Source organism: Silene latifolia, chromosome 2, assembly GCF_048544455.1.
Source record: "Silene latifolia isolate original U9 population chromosome 2, ASM4854445v1, whole genome shotgun sequence".
Taxonomy (NCBI): domain Eukaryota; kingdom Viridiplantae; phylum Streptophyta; class Magnoliopsida; order Caryophyllales; family Caryophyllaceae; genus Silene; species Silene latifolia.
Window position 1 is genome coordinate 37,149,867 of NC_133527.1, and position 12,631 is coordinate 37,162,497.

Here is a 12,631-nt window from a genome sequence, read left to right on the forward strand (position 1 = left end):
ATATTTGTATTTTATTTAATCGCTTGAAAAAAGCTTCATTTATTAATATAGATAGATAGATATATAGATATTGACTAAATAACAAAAAAAGTAAAAGAGAGGTTTTGATGGGGGTAGAGAATGTGAGAAATAATTGGAAAGTGGAAAATGATTAGATTAGTGACACCTAGGTCGTGACCTTTTATTTGGAAGGGTGGAAGTGGATCAAGATAAATAAGGCGAAATTAAGAATTCGTATGTTTGAGAACTGACTAACTCGACCTTCTGCTTGGGAATGGTCTATAGTAAGTGACTTGACAATGTTAAATACGAAGTACTTCGTATGTGTGCCAATGATTCAGTAACATCTACCATCATAATAGATACTAGCCTTTAGAAAATTAAAAAAAAAAAAAACTACAAAATCTTGCAAATGCCAAAGTATGAGATGCACAACACTAATTTAATTACAAAAAACAGACTTAATTTCTCTATTAAACGAAACATGAATTCATTGAGTAAGTAAATTACTCGATGTTCACCACAGCCAGAGTAAATGTGGCAATAATCTACATTAGAGAGCCATTGAAAATTAGTTTCATCTCCACCACGGCGACCTAGCTTGGTAGATATGCTCACCGTCGTCCCAAGATATCTGACAAGCTTGAAGTCCGATAGCAATAGTCGGCTCCTTCCCGTGAAGAGATACCCAATTATCAATGGCACTTTTATCGTCATCACTTGTATGCCCTCGAATATAACCGCCAAACGGATTGACTTCAGGACAGGTTATTTCTGCAAGAGAAGCGGGCATGTACATTGAATCACCTACTAGAGGTGCCCCACAAGCAGCTAATTGGGCCCGGATCTGCTTAAAGCCAAACCATTAATTGTTATTTCTGAAGATAGACTAGATAGTCCAACAATGTTTGTGAAAGAACTCAGGAAATCCATAGAAGAAACACAATACTTTACAGTTTTACATAATTTTTTTTTCTCAAAAACAATTATAGGAAATAAGTACCCCTATAAAAGGAATTTTGGTAACAAACATGATTTTATGATATGGGCATAGCCATATAGGTGTCTTTAATAGATGGTTTTAAAATATTTAAAAATTTAAAGTGTACCATTGTTTTACAAAACTTTTGACAAGAGAAAAGCCGAAAACCAGCAACTGCATATAGTGTTCACTTATTCTCATACGTAATGAAAAAGCCGACACCTTTTTTTGCTTTTATTCAACACTTTTTACTGTTCTCCAACTTATTATATACTACATTCCGCAAATGTTCTTATAACTTATAACCACTTACTATATCTCATCCTTGAAGATTAGTCTACTGTATGTTATGGGTGGAAACAACTTAAGCCTTTGTCTGGAAGAAGCTACTGGAGGCCTGGAGGGAGAGGGAGGGGCAAATTCCTAGTTTGTTAGCAAATTGGGTTCAGAGAGATTTGGATAGGACATAAAATTCTTCCAATAAATAAACAATTTGAAGAAAACTCTCGTTCATTCTCCCTTCCCTTCCCTTCCCCCCTCTTTTTGTATCCAAACAAAAGGTAAAAGAGGAATCACTATACCTGATGAGTCCGACCAGTTAATAGATTGATGGTACACTCATAAGCAACATCCTTTACAGGCCATCCACAGTCTTCAATTTGGTATGTGTCTCTGATGGAAGAGCTTGGCCAAGGGACCTCTTTGCAATCCAAAACTTCCAGCTTGCACAAAAGCCACTTTTCCATATAAACTGCATCATAAGGTCCAAAACAAATTTTACATGTACTAATTAATTCCCATGTCTCATTATATGTCTAACAACTTATCATATGGTATTCAAATGGATGCCGGATTTTTGTCTATCAAATCGAACAAAGTTCATCCTCTTTAAAACATTACATATCTTGTATGAAGAAACAAAGGTGTAATAAAGGGTATACAAAAGCATTATACCATAGGTCCATAGTACTAGTAATCTTTTTCTGAAAATGACTTTTTATCCCGATATTCATATATTTGTAATCTCTTTGTAAATGCCGTATGACCTTCTATTAATAACAATTGATCTCTCATTCAAAAATCTAAGTTCTGTAAACAGTTTCCATTGTTGCAGATTTAAAGTTCGAATGAGAATCATAATGCATTTCTAGTACGACATAATCTCTTTTGGGTGAGGTGTATAATTGTCGGATCATTTTTGGGTAAGGTTACTTGGGCCCGGGGTTGTTCGGGACGGAGTCTGGTCATCCTAGGTAATGTTTGTCATTAATTATGTAAAAAAAATTCTGTTGGGATTTGGCGGTATTGGACGTGGTTTGGGTCATTTCTAAGTGAATCAATATTGGTCAAAAAAATTCAAGGACGAGTCATTCGTGTTCTGAGTCATTTTCAGGTTCTTCGGATGAAGCCAGTTTTGCGAGGTCCAGTCAGAAGCATTCATGCTGGTCGGCAGAGCAGCCGATACCCTTTGAACATAAAGAATCATATAATTATTAATACATCACTTTATCAGCCCACTTTGATTACCTTCTGAAATAAGACGCGGAGCAAGTTTAGCTGGTAGCATGTAATGAGTCATTGTTCCACATGGAACTGGAGCAACAGCAAGTCCACGGTAGAGCTTCTTTACCCTTTTTTCCTAATATTCACACAAGGTATGTTAGTGCAGAGTCCAAAGGCATGTAATATAAGGCCATAACATGTCTTTAGTGCCTATAAAGATGAATATTAGGATGTTTAGAAACATGGACATACGATTTTATTGTACTGTCATAGGGTCCTGCATCAATGCCAGCTTTTAAAATCCAAATCAATTACATAATGGGGGTAAGAAGTCCTTACTTTGACCCGCTAACTTAGTGTCGAATTCTTCTTGTACTTTTGAGTTTGGACATTGGGTCTTGGGTCAATATTCGCTGGCTCTACTAGATGTATCATTCAGAAATCTTAAACATTCCCACAGACATGAGTTACTTACCCTAAGTTTTTTATGGAAGACAGAGCAGTACTCCTTGGTTCTGGCTAGCACAACACTGCAAATCAGAAAAATCGTTATTAACAAATTTGCGACAAGCAAAGCAAGCTGACAATGACTTCTACGGCCTTTGTAGTCTGAACATTAAGAAAACAGAAAGACGTTACCATCCTTCAGTGCAATTATCAATTTGATGTGTAGTAAAGAGGGGAGAAGTCAGATCCAAAGCACGAGTGGCAAATGTTGCACAACTTTCTTCAATATTGTCAGAAGTTCCTCCAACCTAAACAGGAAAACTTGATAATTAGCTTACTAAAAGAAATATAGCCTTCTATCATAAAAGCATCAGCAATACTCTCAACACAAGTGGGATGCAACTCAAATATTTTGTACAAATGTGTCGAACGTGTAACTAGCTGACAGTCTGTCTTCTTCCACTATTTTGTTTAGTTTACTTTCTCTTTTATTATACATCTCTTAGTTTCTTCTCTATTTCGTTCAACTGATGCTATTCCCATGATTTTCTATTTTTTAGGGAGAGGGGATGTATAATGTAATTGTCCAGTATTACAGCTTCATATACGCAAAATAAGCGAAGGTAGACTGCGGACAGAACATAACTTGACGAACTAGAATGAAGGTTGATGTGAGGCTAAGACCAGAGGTCTTACTGCCTTAGGGCAAAAGTCGAGTCACCAAGAAGGCAACGATCCTTGTTCAAATTTAAATGTTCCAATAAGCATCGGTGAATCAAACACAGCATTTGCAGATTTTTGAGAGGTTAAAATTATTGAATGCTTCACATGTTACATGCTTCAAGAACCAAAAACTAAGAAATCAACATTCACTATGAAGCATGAAAGGGAATGCCTACAACACTTAAGTATTTTTCATGGAGAGACAGCTAAAGACAATGAGTAACTTTTCAGGAAATACATACAGATGTGCCCGAGGGTTTGTCCAGAACAACATAGGAATCTGAAACAGCTAAAATTCTTGACTTCCAATCAATTTCATAGCACCTACCGAATTTAAAAGAAGAGTAGCACGGTATATCAACAAACAGAAAACCAATTTGAGCAGGCACAGAAACCAAATCTCAATTACCTTGGGAAGCGTTTTGGGTGTACATGCACGCGCAAATATGTTCCAATTTCAAAACGCTCATCAACACATGTTACTTTGAAAGTTTTTTGTGCTTCCCGTACAGTCTTTCCCTTGATTGATTGCCGTTGCTTTAAAAGTTCAGGTGTCGTGAACTGCTTATAGAATTGGACTTGCTTATCGGTAGCTGTTGATGGAGGCACTGGACATACAAGCGCATAGTACACAGCTCCAAATTGAATGAGATCAGCAACATACCTTTGTGAAAAAACAAATTTACTTGTATCAATTCCTCGATAAGTTCATCAAAACTGCAGATAATCTATCAGAAATATAAAGGATGGTACGACATGGAGGGAGTGTATCACTTACTGTGGAGGTAGATCCAAACTTTTGCTAATATATGCACCAACAGTGCTTTCCTCCAGCACAACCAAGTGTTCGATTCTAGGCGGCAAGTTTGTTGATGGGCAGGGTAAGAGGCGAGTATATTCCGGATAGCTACAATTAATTGAACTCAATAGTTGTCAATCAATCTAATGAAACATAATATTGGAGACATGTGAAAGCTACCATATGTTGTGTAAATCGAAGTTCAATCAATTGACAATTAACTGCAAAATAAGTACACTACAATAACCAGTTTCGAAACAAAGAAAAATAAATGAGGACACAGTAAAATACCCTCATATGAGTACTCCACACCCATAAACTCATCCAAATAACAAAATCAACAAATAATGGAGACATGATTTTTAGAAACGGAAGCCAACCACAAAGATAACAAAACAATCGAAAATTTCAACTATACATCAGCATCAATTTAGGAGAACTAGAACAGCAAGTGTTCAACAAGACATTGCCAACTTTTAGGACTTACAAGCAAGTTTTCATCTAGGAACCCTTTAAACCTCGTCATACGACAAAAATCATCCTCAAATCAAAATGCAGGACGATCTTACTCAAGTTTCTTATTCTATTACTCCTTAAGGTCTTTGTGTTCGAGTTACGCTCGAAAATTAGTGTAATAACGCCTATTAAGATCAAAATGTCCCCCTTTTCTTCCCATTATACTCCCCCTTACAAATTATAATACACCCATTTACAAAATGCACAACTTTTTTATAACTAGAGAGAATAAATCACTGCATAAAGTTAAATCATTCCGTTATTCACTCTAACTCGCAAAATAAAGTAAATGTAAAGTATTGACTGACAGGGGGTCGTAAGTAATGTATTAATCAATAGAAACACAAGGTAATTGAAGAGTGCAACATGAGAAATAAAGGTTGGGGAATTGAAAGTACCTAGTAATAGGAGAAATGGAAGTAGAAGCAGCAGCAGCATCAGGGGCAAGAGTCCGGATTCGAGCTTGGGTACGGGTACGGGTATGGGTACGGGTCTTAGAGGTTGAACCAGAAGAACGGCGTTGGTAGGTGGATAATGTGCGCCGAGAAATTGACGGAGCTCCGATTACCCGGGAAAGAGCTCGGCGGAAAGCAGAGAGGAGTGTGTTCGTCAAGATTGAACCACCCATATTTACTGCTCCATTTGACATTTTACCCGCTTTTTTTGTTGTTTGATACTTCTGCGGTATCAGCTAGTATGGCTTGGTTAATGAGGGATTTATTTGCTGTAAAGCTACTCCAACTTCTTAAGATTTCTCGGTATGCACCTCCGATCACACATCTTTTTTATGCTGATGATGCGTTTATTTGCTGTAAAGCTACTCCAACTTCTTTTGAGACTCTACGGGACTTATTTCGGTGCTTTGAGCTTGCCTCGGGACAGATGATAAATCTAGATAAGTCTTTTATTAAATTCAGTCCAAATGCACCAGCTGATTTTAAGTCTCATATGTCATCTATTCTGAAGATGAAAACTTCTGATAGTTTTGGGAATTATTTGGGGGTCCCTGTTGATCTTCCTTCAAAGAAGTCTTTGGTTTTTCAACCCTTGTTGGACATGATGACAACTCGTATTATTGCTTGGTCTTCTTTTTTGCACTCTCAAACCACCTTGCAAATTGCTCATCATCAACTCTATTATATTAGGTTCGATACGTTTTTGGATGTCTTCAATTCCTTTTCCGGTCGGAATTTGTAAGAAACTTGACTCTTTGATTGCGGCTTTTTGGTGGCGCAAGGATGTTCGTCGTAGATCTATTCATTGGCTCTCTAGGGACTCTCTGCAGCGTCCTCGGGAAGATAGAGGCCTTGGTCTGAAATCTGTCTCGATGTTAAGTCAGGCTTCCCTTATGAAGAATTTTTGGCATATTCATCACCAGCCGTCTGGTTTATTAGCAAAATTTATGCTGCCCAAGTATAGGAAGGACCTACCGGTTCCTGCGTCGAGATCTAAGGTCTCTCATCCATCCTTTTTATGGTCTGGCTTATGTCGCACGACACGCTTTTGCTCCTAGCTTCTCCTGGAAGCTCGGTAATGGTTCCTCTGTAGATCTTCTTACAAGTCCTTGGGTTAATGGGACTTCTCCCTCGGTGCGACCTTTTTCATCTGGCGCCTCACCTGTGCTTTCTAGTTTGCTCACTCCTTCAGGTGACTGGAATCCAGTAGCTGTTTATCGTTGGTTTCAGTCTCCTTATGCCAATATTATTCTTGCCATGGAACCTCCACATATAGATATTGACGATTTCCTTTATTGGAAATACACGGAAGATGGAGTCTACACGGTCCGCTCTGGGTATGATTTCTTGTTGTCACGAATATCCTTCTCCTGCTCTCCATCTTTTTACTCTGCTTTTCCGTGGAAAGTTCTTTGGGGTCTTCGTTGCTCTCCTAAGTTTCCGCTTCTTGTTTGGCGTATAGTTCACAATATCTTTCCCTCTTTAGAAATTCTATCTACTAGAGGCATCCGGGTAAGTACTTCCTGTGTTTTTTGTCACTCACATGCTGAGTCTTTAAATCATTTGTTTCGAACTTGTACTGTTGCCAGACATGTTTGGCTTTCTTCGGCTCTGGGTATTAATTCTGTAGCTAATCCTTGTTTGCTTGCAACGATGGCTTCTTGATTTTATTGGATATTTTCACGGGGCCACGAATGCGATAGATCGGTGCCTTCTTCGGTTTCTTTGTATAATAAAGGCCATTTGGATGAGTCGCATTCGGTTATATTTGATACTGCGCAGGTTAATCCGTTTTGATTTTACATATGGTGACTATCTTTTTGGCTCTCACTCTCGGTTACTGTTCTTTGGCCTTCTTTTGTGAAAAACACTAACAAAATTTCTATCTTTCCTTTGGATAATACTACGTCTTTGTCTTTGTCTACAGTCACTTATTTTACTCAGTCCGTAGGTCATCTCCTCGGGATCGGTTTATGGTAACTTCTTCGGATTCGATCTCAAGCATCCCCGTTATTCAACATGTCCAGGGCTTCCCTCTGTTTTTTTGCCGCATCGACGAAAGGTCTACTTCTCAATATGTATTGAGCTCATTCTGCATCACTACCATCCGTTTCATTCCAAGTTACTTCAAAAAAATTATCTTCTGTTCTGGCCTCCACAGCGCCAGTACCAATCGAATTGCGTCACTCGTTGGGCACGATTCGTAGTTTCCTTCGTAGATATGTCCTTTGGTCGATGTAAGCTTTGCTCTTGGTGATGTTAGTACTTGATCTCAACTCTTTGTTTGGTTGTTTACATATATATATATATAAAGTTCATTATTGTCAAAAAAAAAATCAGGGATTTAAGGGTGTGTATCGGCCCACTCAACTTTTTATCTTGATTAGCATGAAGTCCACGCATGGTTTTTCTATGGGGTACCCCTCAATTATTGTCATTTCTAAGTTGTACCCTTACCTTTTTCATATTCTTAATTGTACCCTTAAACTCCACTGTTAACCCATCCGCGTGACCATTAAGCATTAATCCGTCAAGTTATTGACGTTAAGTGCCAACTAGGATGGATGACTTGGATTTCCTATTGTTTCCCTCTATTTTTCATATGGTTTCCCTCCTTTTTTTTTTGCCTACTTTCCTTTCCCCCTTTACTATATAATATATCCCCTCCTCCTTACTCTTTACTTCTCATTTTCTTTAATCCTTTCTTCTTCTTTTTTTATCTCCATTCTTTATACTTCTCATGTCTTCTTATTTTTCGGCTGGCTGGAGGAACAACCCCATTGCGGGTCTTCAATTTAAAACGCAAAGTTGCACTCAGTGTGGGAGGAGTACCGTGTTGAAGATTTCTGGATCTACAAAAAAACCCAAGAAAAGCATATTTCAAGTGTCTTGAATGTGACCTCTTTGTCATGTGGTTTGGAGAAGAGCATATTATTGTTACAAGAGCATTTAAGTTTCTAAATGCAAATGAAGAAGATGAAGTTTCCATTACTCCAAATCACTTTGAAGAAATTGCTTGGTTGAAGAAACAATATCATGAAGAATTGAAATGCCTTAAGTGTTGGTTTAAGTTGGCTGTTTTTTTTTGCTATTTGTACTTGTTATTCTTGTTGTCTTTAAGATTTAGATTATAGATGTGGAGTGTGGTATCATGGAATGAATGTAATGCTTCAAAATATGTTCTTGATTAAGCAAATAAAAAGGCTTACTGTTTTCATTCTCCAAAAAGGGCCAAAATGCACATTAAGCAAGAGTATGACAGTTGAAATTGAGATTGTACTAACAACCATTACAAAAGCATTTATTTTACATTAATGTCTTCACTACAATTACTTACAAAAGTTGCAATTTTTAACTGACATTAAACCAAAAAGTTACATTGTTTCTCTTAGACATTAAGCAAACATCCAGCAAACACTCAACTTGTCCTTTGCTTCTTTCCATTCCTGTCTTCTCCTTGGACTGAAGACTCGTGCAATTCACTCCCAGCCCCCATGACAAGGGACTCCAGCATCTGTAATGACTCAAAGGCAGCAACATCAGATGGCTTTTGTAGCCCCTTCTTTCTTGTCTTTGTCACTTTCCCTTGGATTGCATTCCTCTCCTTAGCTGTGTATCCTCCCTTACAAGTCTTAGAGTTATTCCCAAAATACTTGAATTTCTTACACCTAACTACAAATGTTCTTTTTCCCTTTCTTTGTTCACCAGGTTCTCTTCTCTTGTTCCTGGATGGTCTTCCAATAGACCTTCTCATTGTTGGTGGTTCAAGATTGGGGACATCAAATACTGGCCACTGTTCTACATCAGGTATGGGGTTAATTGAGAGTCCATATGACTCCTTGTATTTTCTCACAGTGAACCACTCAGTGACATAAGAGTAAGGGTCCTTATTATAAGAAATTATAGCCCTTATGACATGTTTCCAGGGAATTCCACTTATTTGCCACAGGCCACAAGCACATTCATACTTGTTAAGTGAAACTTTCAAGAAGGACCTGCCATCACGTACCTCATATTCACCATTCCATGATTTAAATGCTTCACATGTCCTTGAGTCCTTCTTTTGCTTCCTTATTATGGCTCTGATGTTAGGAGTAATCCTATCATCTTGCCATTTATCAGCAATCTGCTGTCTAGTAGCATGCCTTACCATGGCCACTCTTCTGATACCTTCAAGCAAACTCAACACTGGCAGATATCTTTGAGCTCCTATTGTGCTGTTAAAGCTCTCCACAAAATTTGAAGTGTTCTCATCACTTGAGATACTTGGGTCAAACATATGCTTACACCATAGTTCCTTATCTCCCAAGTATAAGAACCACCTAGCACAACCCAAACCAGCATGATGCACAACCTGCTCCATTGCTTTCTTAAAGACAAACTCTGATGTGACATTAACAACTTTCCAAAAAAGCTTGTACATTAGTACACCTGGGTACTCTTTCTTGAAATTCTTGCAGAGGTGCCTGGCTCAAAATCTTCTGTAAGCTTCAGGCCATACTGACTCCAAAGCTGGTTCAACACCCTGCAATTTACATAAGAATGTTAGTTGAATGACTATCAAAAAAACTTGACTCCTAACTAGTTTTCTGACTATCAAATCAAAGCGATTTAGAACTTGCCTTCTGCCTATCAGAGATAATTGTTCAATTAGTTCTCTGACTCTCCTCTAAGCACTGCTTCAAGTGCCAAAAGAAGTTGGACCAACTTTCCTTGTTCTCAGATTCAACCACTGATACAGCAATAGGAAACAGCTCATTCTTTCCATCATATGCAACAGCCACTAGTAGTACACCACCATGGTTACCCTTAAGATGTGTCCCATCAACACCTATGAGACATCTACAGCCTGCTGCTATAGCACCCTTGATCTGAGAGTTGAATGAAATATAGATCATTTTGAATTGTAAAGGCCTCTCAGGAGTTTCCATTTCAATCCAGCTGCATGTGGCATAGCTCCTTGGGTTTGTCTCCTTTATCATTTCACAGTATGTAGGCAATTTTCTGTAAGAGTCATCATGGCCACCATTAATCTCTGCCATAGCTAACTCCTTTATTCTGTATATGGTGGATGTCTTCATTTGAATACCATATCTCTTCTGCAACAAATCTTGTATCCCTTTACCAGTAATCTTAGGGTTTGCCTTGATATCTTCCATCAGTTTGTTGGCAACCCAGGTAGAGTTAGTCATAGGATTATGACTCTTAGCACCCACACAACCATGTACTGCATTAATGATGGACTTGATTGCCCATGTGGTTCCATCAAGTAGAACACTTGCATGGATTCTCCACTGACAATTGACAGTTCCACACTCAGCAGTGTACCTAGTGTTGTCAGCCTTCAATACAATAAGATAGAACCCCTCTTGTATGCAGTAGTCTCTGAGAACATCTTTGAAATGTTCCTTGTCCATAAATAACATCCATGACCTCAAGCTTATTGAACCAAAAGCTTTATCATCATACAATTTCCCATTTCTATACATTACTGAGGAGAACCCCCCTTCATCATCATACCATTTTCCCTCATCAAAGGGAACATATCCATCATCAATAAAATCCAGAGAAGCTAATATATCATTTTATTAACCTTCTAAGTCACTTACTTCCTCATCATTGTCAACCTCTTCATCAGATGGCTTGTATGAGCCTTCACTATCAGAATCCCCATTATCTCCATTATCTCCAGTTTCCCCACCTATAACCTGATCTCTCACTACTCTTCTTACCCTTCTGTTGGCAATATTGACATTAGGTATCTCTTTCACTTTGGCAACATAGAGATCCCTTTTCTTAGATGTTGTTTTGGGCATTTTGAATAATTGAATTGCATTTGTAGGCTTTGAGGAGTGGGTTATTTATGAAGTAGGATTGGGTGGTTGGTTTATTTGTGAAGGTGAAATAGGACTTAGTCTTAAACTTCTCCTTGGTGATGAAATTTTAGCAACAATGGCAGAAGAGTTTTCAGTGTTACCAACTTGTGATGATTGAGTTCAAATCTCATTGGACTTCTCCTTGCTGAAAGCACATTTGTAGGTATTGGTTTGGGTGCTCTCCTTACTTCTAGCTTCCCCTTTCCTTTATCAACTGCAGTTAACATTTTGGTACTAACACTGTCAATACTCACATCCCCAATACTCACATTACCATTCTTACTTTGTGCCCTCACTTGTCTAGCCATCAACAAAGCATGGTTAGGGGCACTCAGACTAGCAATGAAAATATTGATAAATCCCCTCCTCTCCTTCAATCTCTCAAACATTTCCATAAGGCCTTTATCATCTGTTATCTCCATAGGCCTCAACACATAATTATATGTCAATAGAGGATTAGTAAGCAAACTTATCCCCTGCTTTTCTGCCTCATCAACCATATCATTTAACACATCAATCAACAAAACCCTATCAGTATCCTCTATCATAAGATTAAAACTCTCATTCCTATAATTAAACCTTAACTTAACATTCTCCATCCTGCAAACAAACCATAATTCAACACAAATAAAGCAATAATCCACCATAAATAACCCCAAATTTGGTTAAAACTCGTATTATATGAACAACCAACTAACAAAACCACACTAAAACAAATAACAGTCAATAAAGTTCAAAACTTTGGTTAAAACTCGTATTATATGAACAATCAAAGCATAAAAGGACTAATTTTTGACTGAAAAACATGGATAATAAAAAAAACAATAATAAAGGAGATTATAAACAAATAACAGTATCAAATTAGCACAAAAACTTACTTTTACAGGTGAGAAATGATGAAGAACTCTGAATTTCACTCGTTGCAATGGTGAGATAGCAGTTTTTGTAAAATAGGGATGTTAGGCCTGGAAATCCGCAGACCACCCTGATTTGCATTTCATCTAAACCTGACTGACAGGCTCTCAGGGCACATGAAGATAGGTGCCAGGCCATGAAGAGGATAACGGTCCAAATATCAGGACAATATTTGATCATATCCGCGTATATTAATGGAAATAAATACGCAGCATTAAGTATGAAGATTATGAAGTAAATACGGTAATTAAGAGGGAAATATTCAGCAATTATTACCAGCAATTATGGAGAATATTCAGCCTTCAATGCTTGATCATGCAGCCGTTCAAGATGGGAAAGATATATAAAGAACACTTTAAAGATCTTAAGGAGGACATCATTCGTACACAAGAAGAAGAACACATATTACTTAGAG

The 12,631-nt window shown here is 37.9% G+C and overlaps 3 protein-coding genes across 3 annotated transcripts; 1 reads left to right on the top strand and 2 right to left on the bottom strand.

Moving 5' to 3' along the window:
• Positions 1-393: 393 nt before the first annotated feature.
• On the bottom strand, positions 394-5,706 carry LOC141642609 (RNA pseudouridine synthase 6, chloroplastic-like). The gene is made up of 9 exons (XM_074451453.1): positions 5,369-5,706; positions 4,434-4,562; positions 4,065-4,319; positions 3,898-3,979; positions 3,125-3,240; positions 2,961-3,015; positions 2,510-2,621; positions 1,564-1,733; positions 394-847 (listed from the first exon to the last, which is right to left on the bottom strand). The coding sequence occupies exons 1-9, from the start codon at positions 5,617-5,619 to the stop codon at positions 578-580; spliced, it is 1,440 nt and encodes a 479-aa protein (XP_074307554.1). The 5' UTR covers positions 5,620-5,706; the 3' UTR covers positions 394-577.
• Positions 5,667-8,552, top strand: LOC141639475 (uncharacterized). Its single transcript, XM_074448593.1, has 3 exons — positions 5,667-6,039; positions 6,390-6,937; positions 8,547-8,552. The coding sequence occupies exons 1-3, from the start codon at positions 5,667-5,669 to the stop codon at positions 8,550-8,552; spliced, it is 927 nt and encodes a 308-aa protein (XP_074304694.1).
• A 1,295-nt stretch (positions 8,553-9,847) lies between these two features.
• On the bottom strand, positions 9,848-10,914 carry LOC141639481 (uncharacterized). The gene is made up of 2 exons (XM_074448596.1): positions 10,103-10,914; positions 9,848-9,950 (listed from the first exon to the last, which is right to left on the bottom strand). Exons 1-2 carry the CDS (start codon positions 10,912-10,914, stop codon positions 9,848-9,850), a joined length of 915 nt encoding a protein of 304 aa, XP_074304697.1.
• Positions 10,915-12,631: the final 1,717 nt, after the last annotated feature.

Bases quoted from the DNA above. Each gene is read 5' to 3' on its own strand.
- LOC141642609 (XM_074451453.1), bottom strand. From the start codon at position 5,619: ATGTCAAATGGAGCAGTAAATATGGGTGGTTCAATCTTGACGAACACA. The intron at 4,320-4,433 runs GTAAGTGATACA...TTTTTCACAAAG, and splicing joins AGTTTGGATCTACCTCCACA to GTATGTTGCTGATCTCATTC. The intron at 3,016-3,124 runs GTAACGTCTTTC...TCTGATTTGCAG, and splicing joins GATAATTGCACTGAAGGATG to TGTTGTGCTAGCCAGAACCA.
- LOC141639475 (XM_074448593.1), top strand. From the start codon at position 5,667: ATGGCTTGGTTAATGAGGGATTTATTTGCTGTAAAGCTACTCCAACTT. The intron at 6,040-6,389 runs GTATTATTGCTT...GCCCAAGTATAG, and splicing joins GTTGGACATGATGACAACTC to GAAGGACCTACCGGTTCCTG.
- LOC141639481 (XM_074448596.1), bottom strand. From the start codon at position 10,914: ATGTATAGAAATGGGAAATTGTATGATGATAAAGCTTTTGGTTCAATA. The intron at 9,951-10,102 runs GTGCTTAGAGGA...TGTAAATTGCAG, and splicing joins TTCTTTTGGCACTTGAAGCA to GGTGTTGAACCAGCTTTGGA.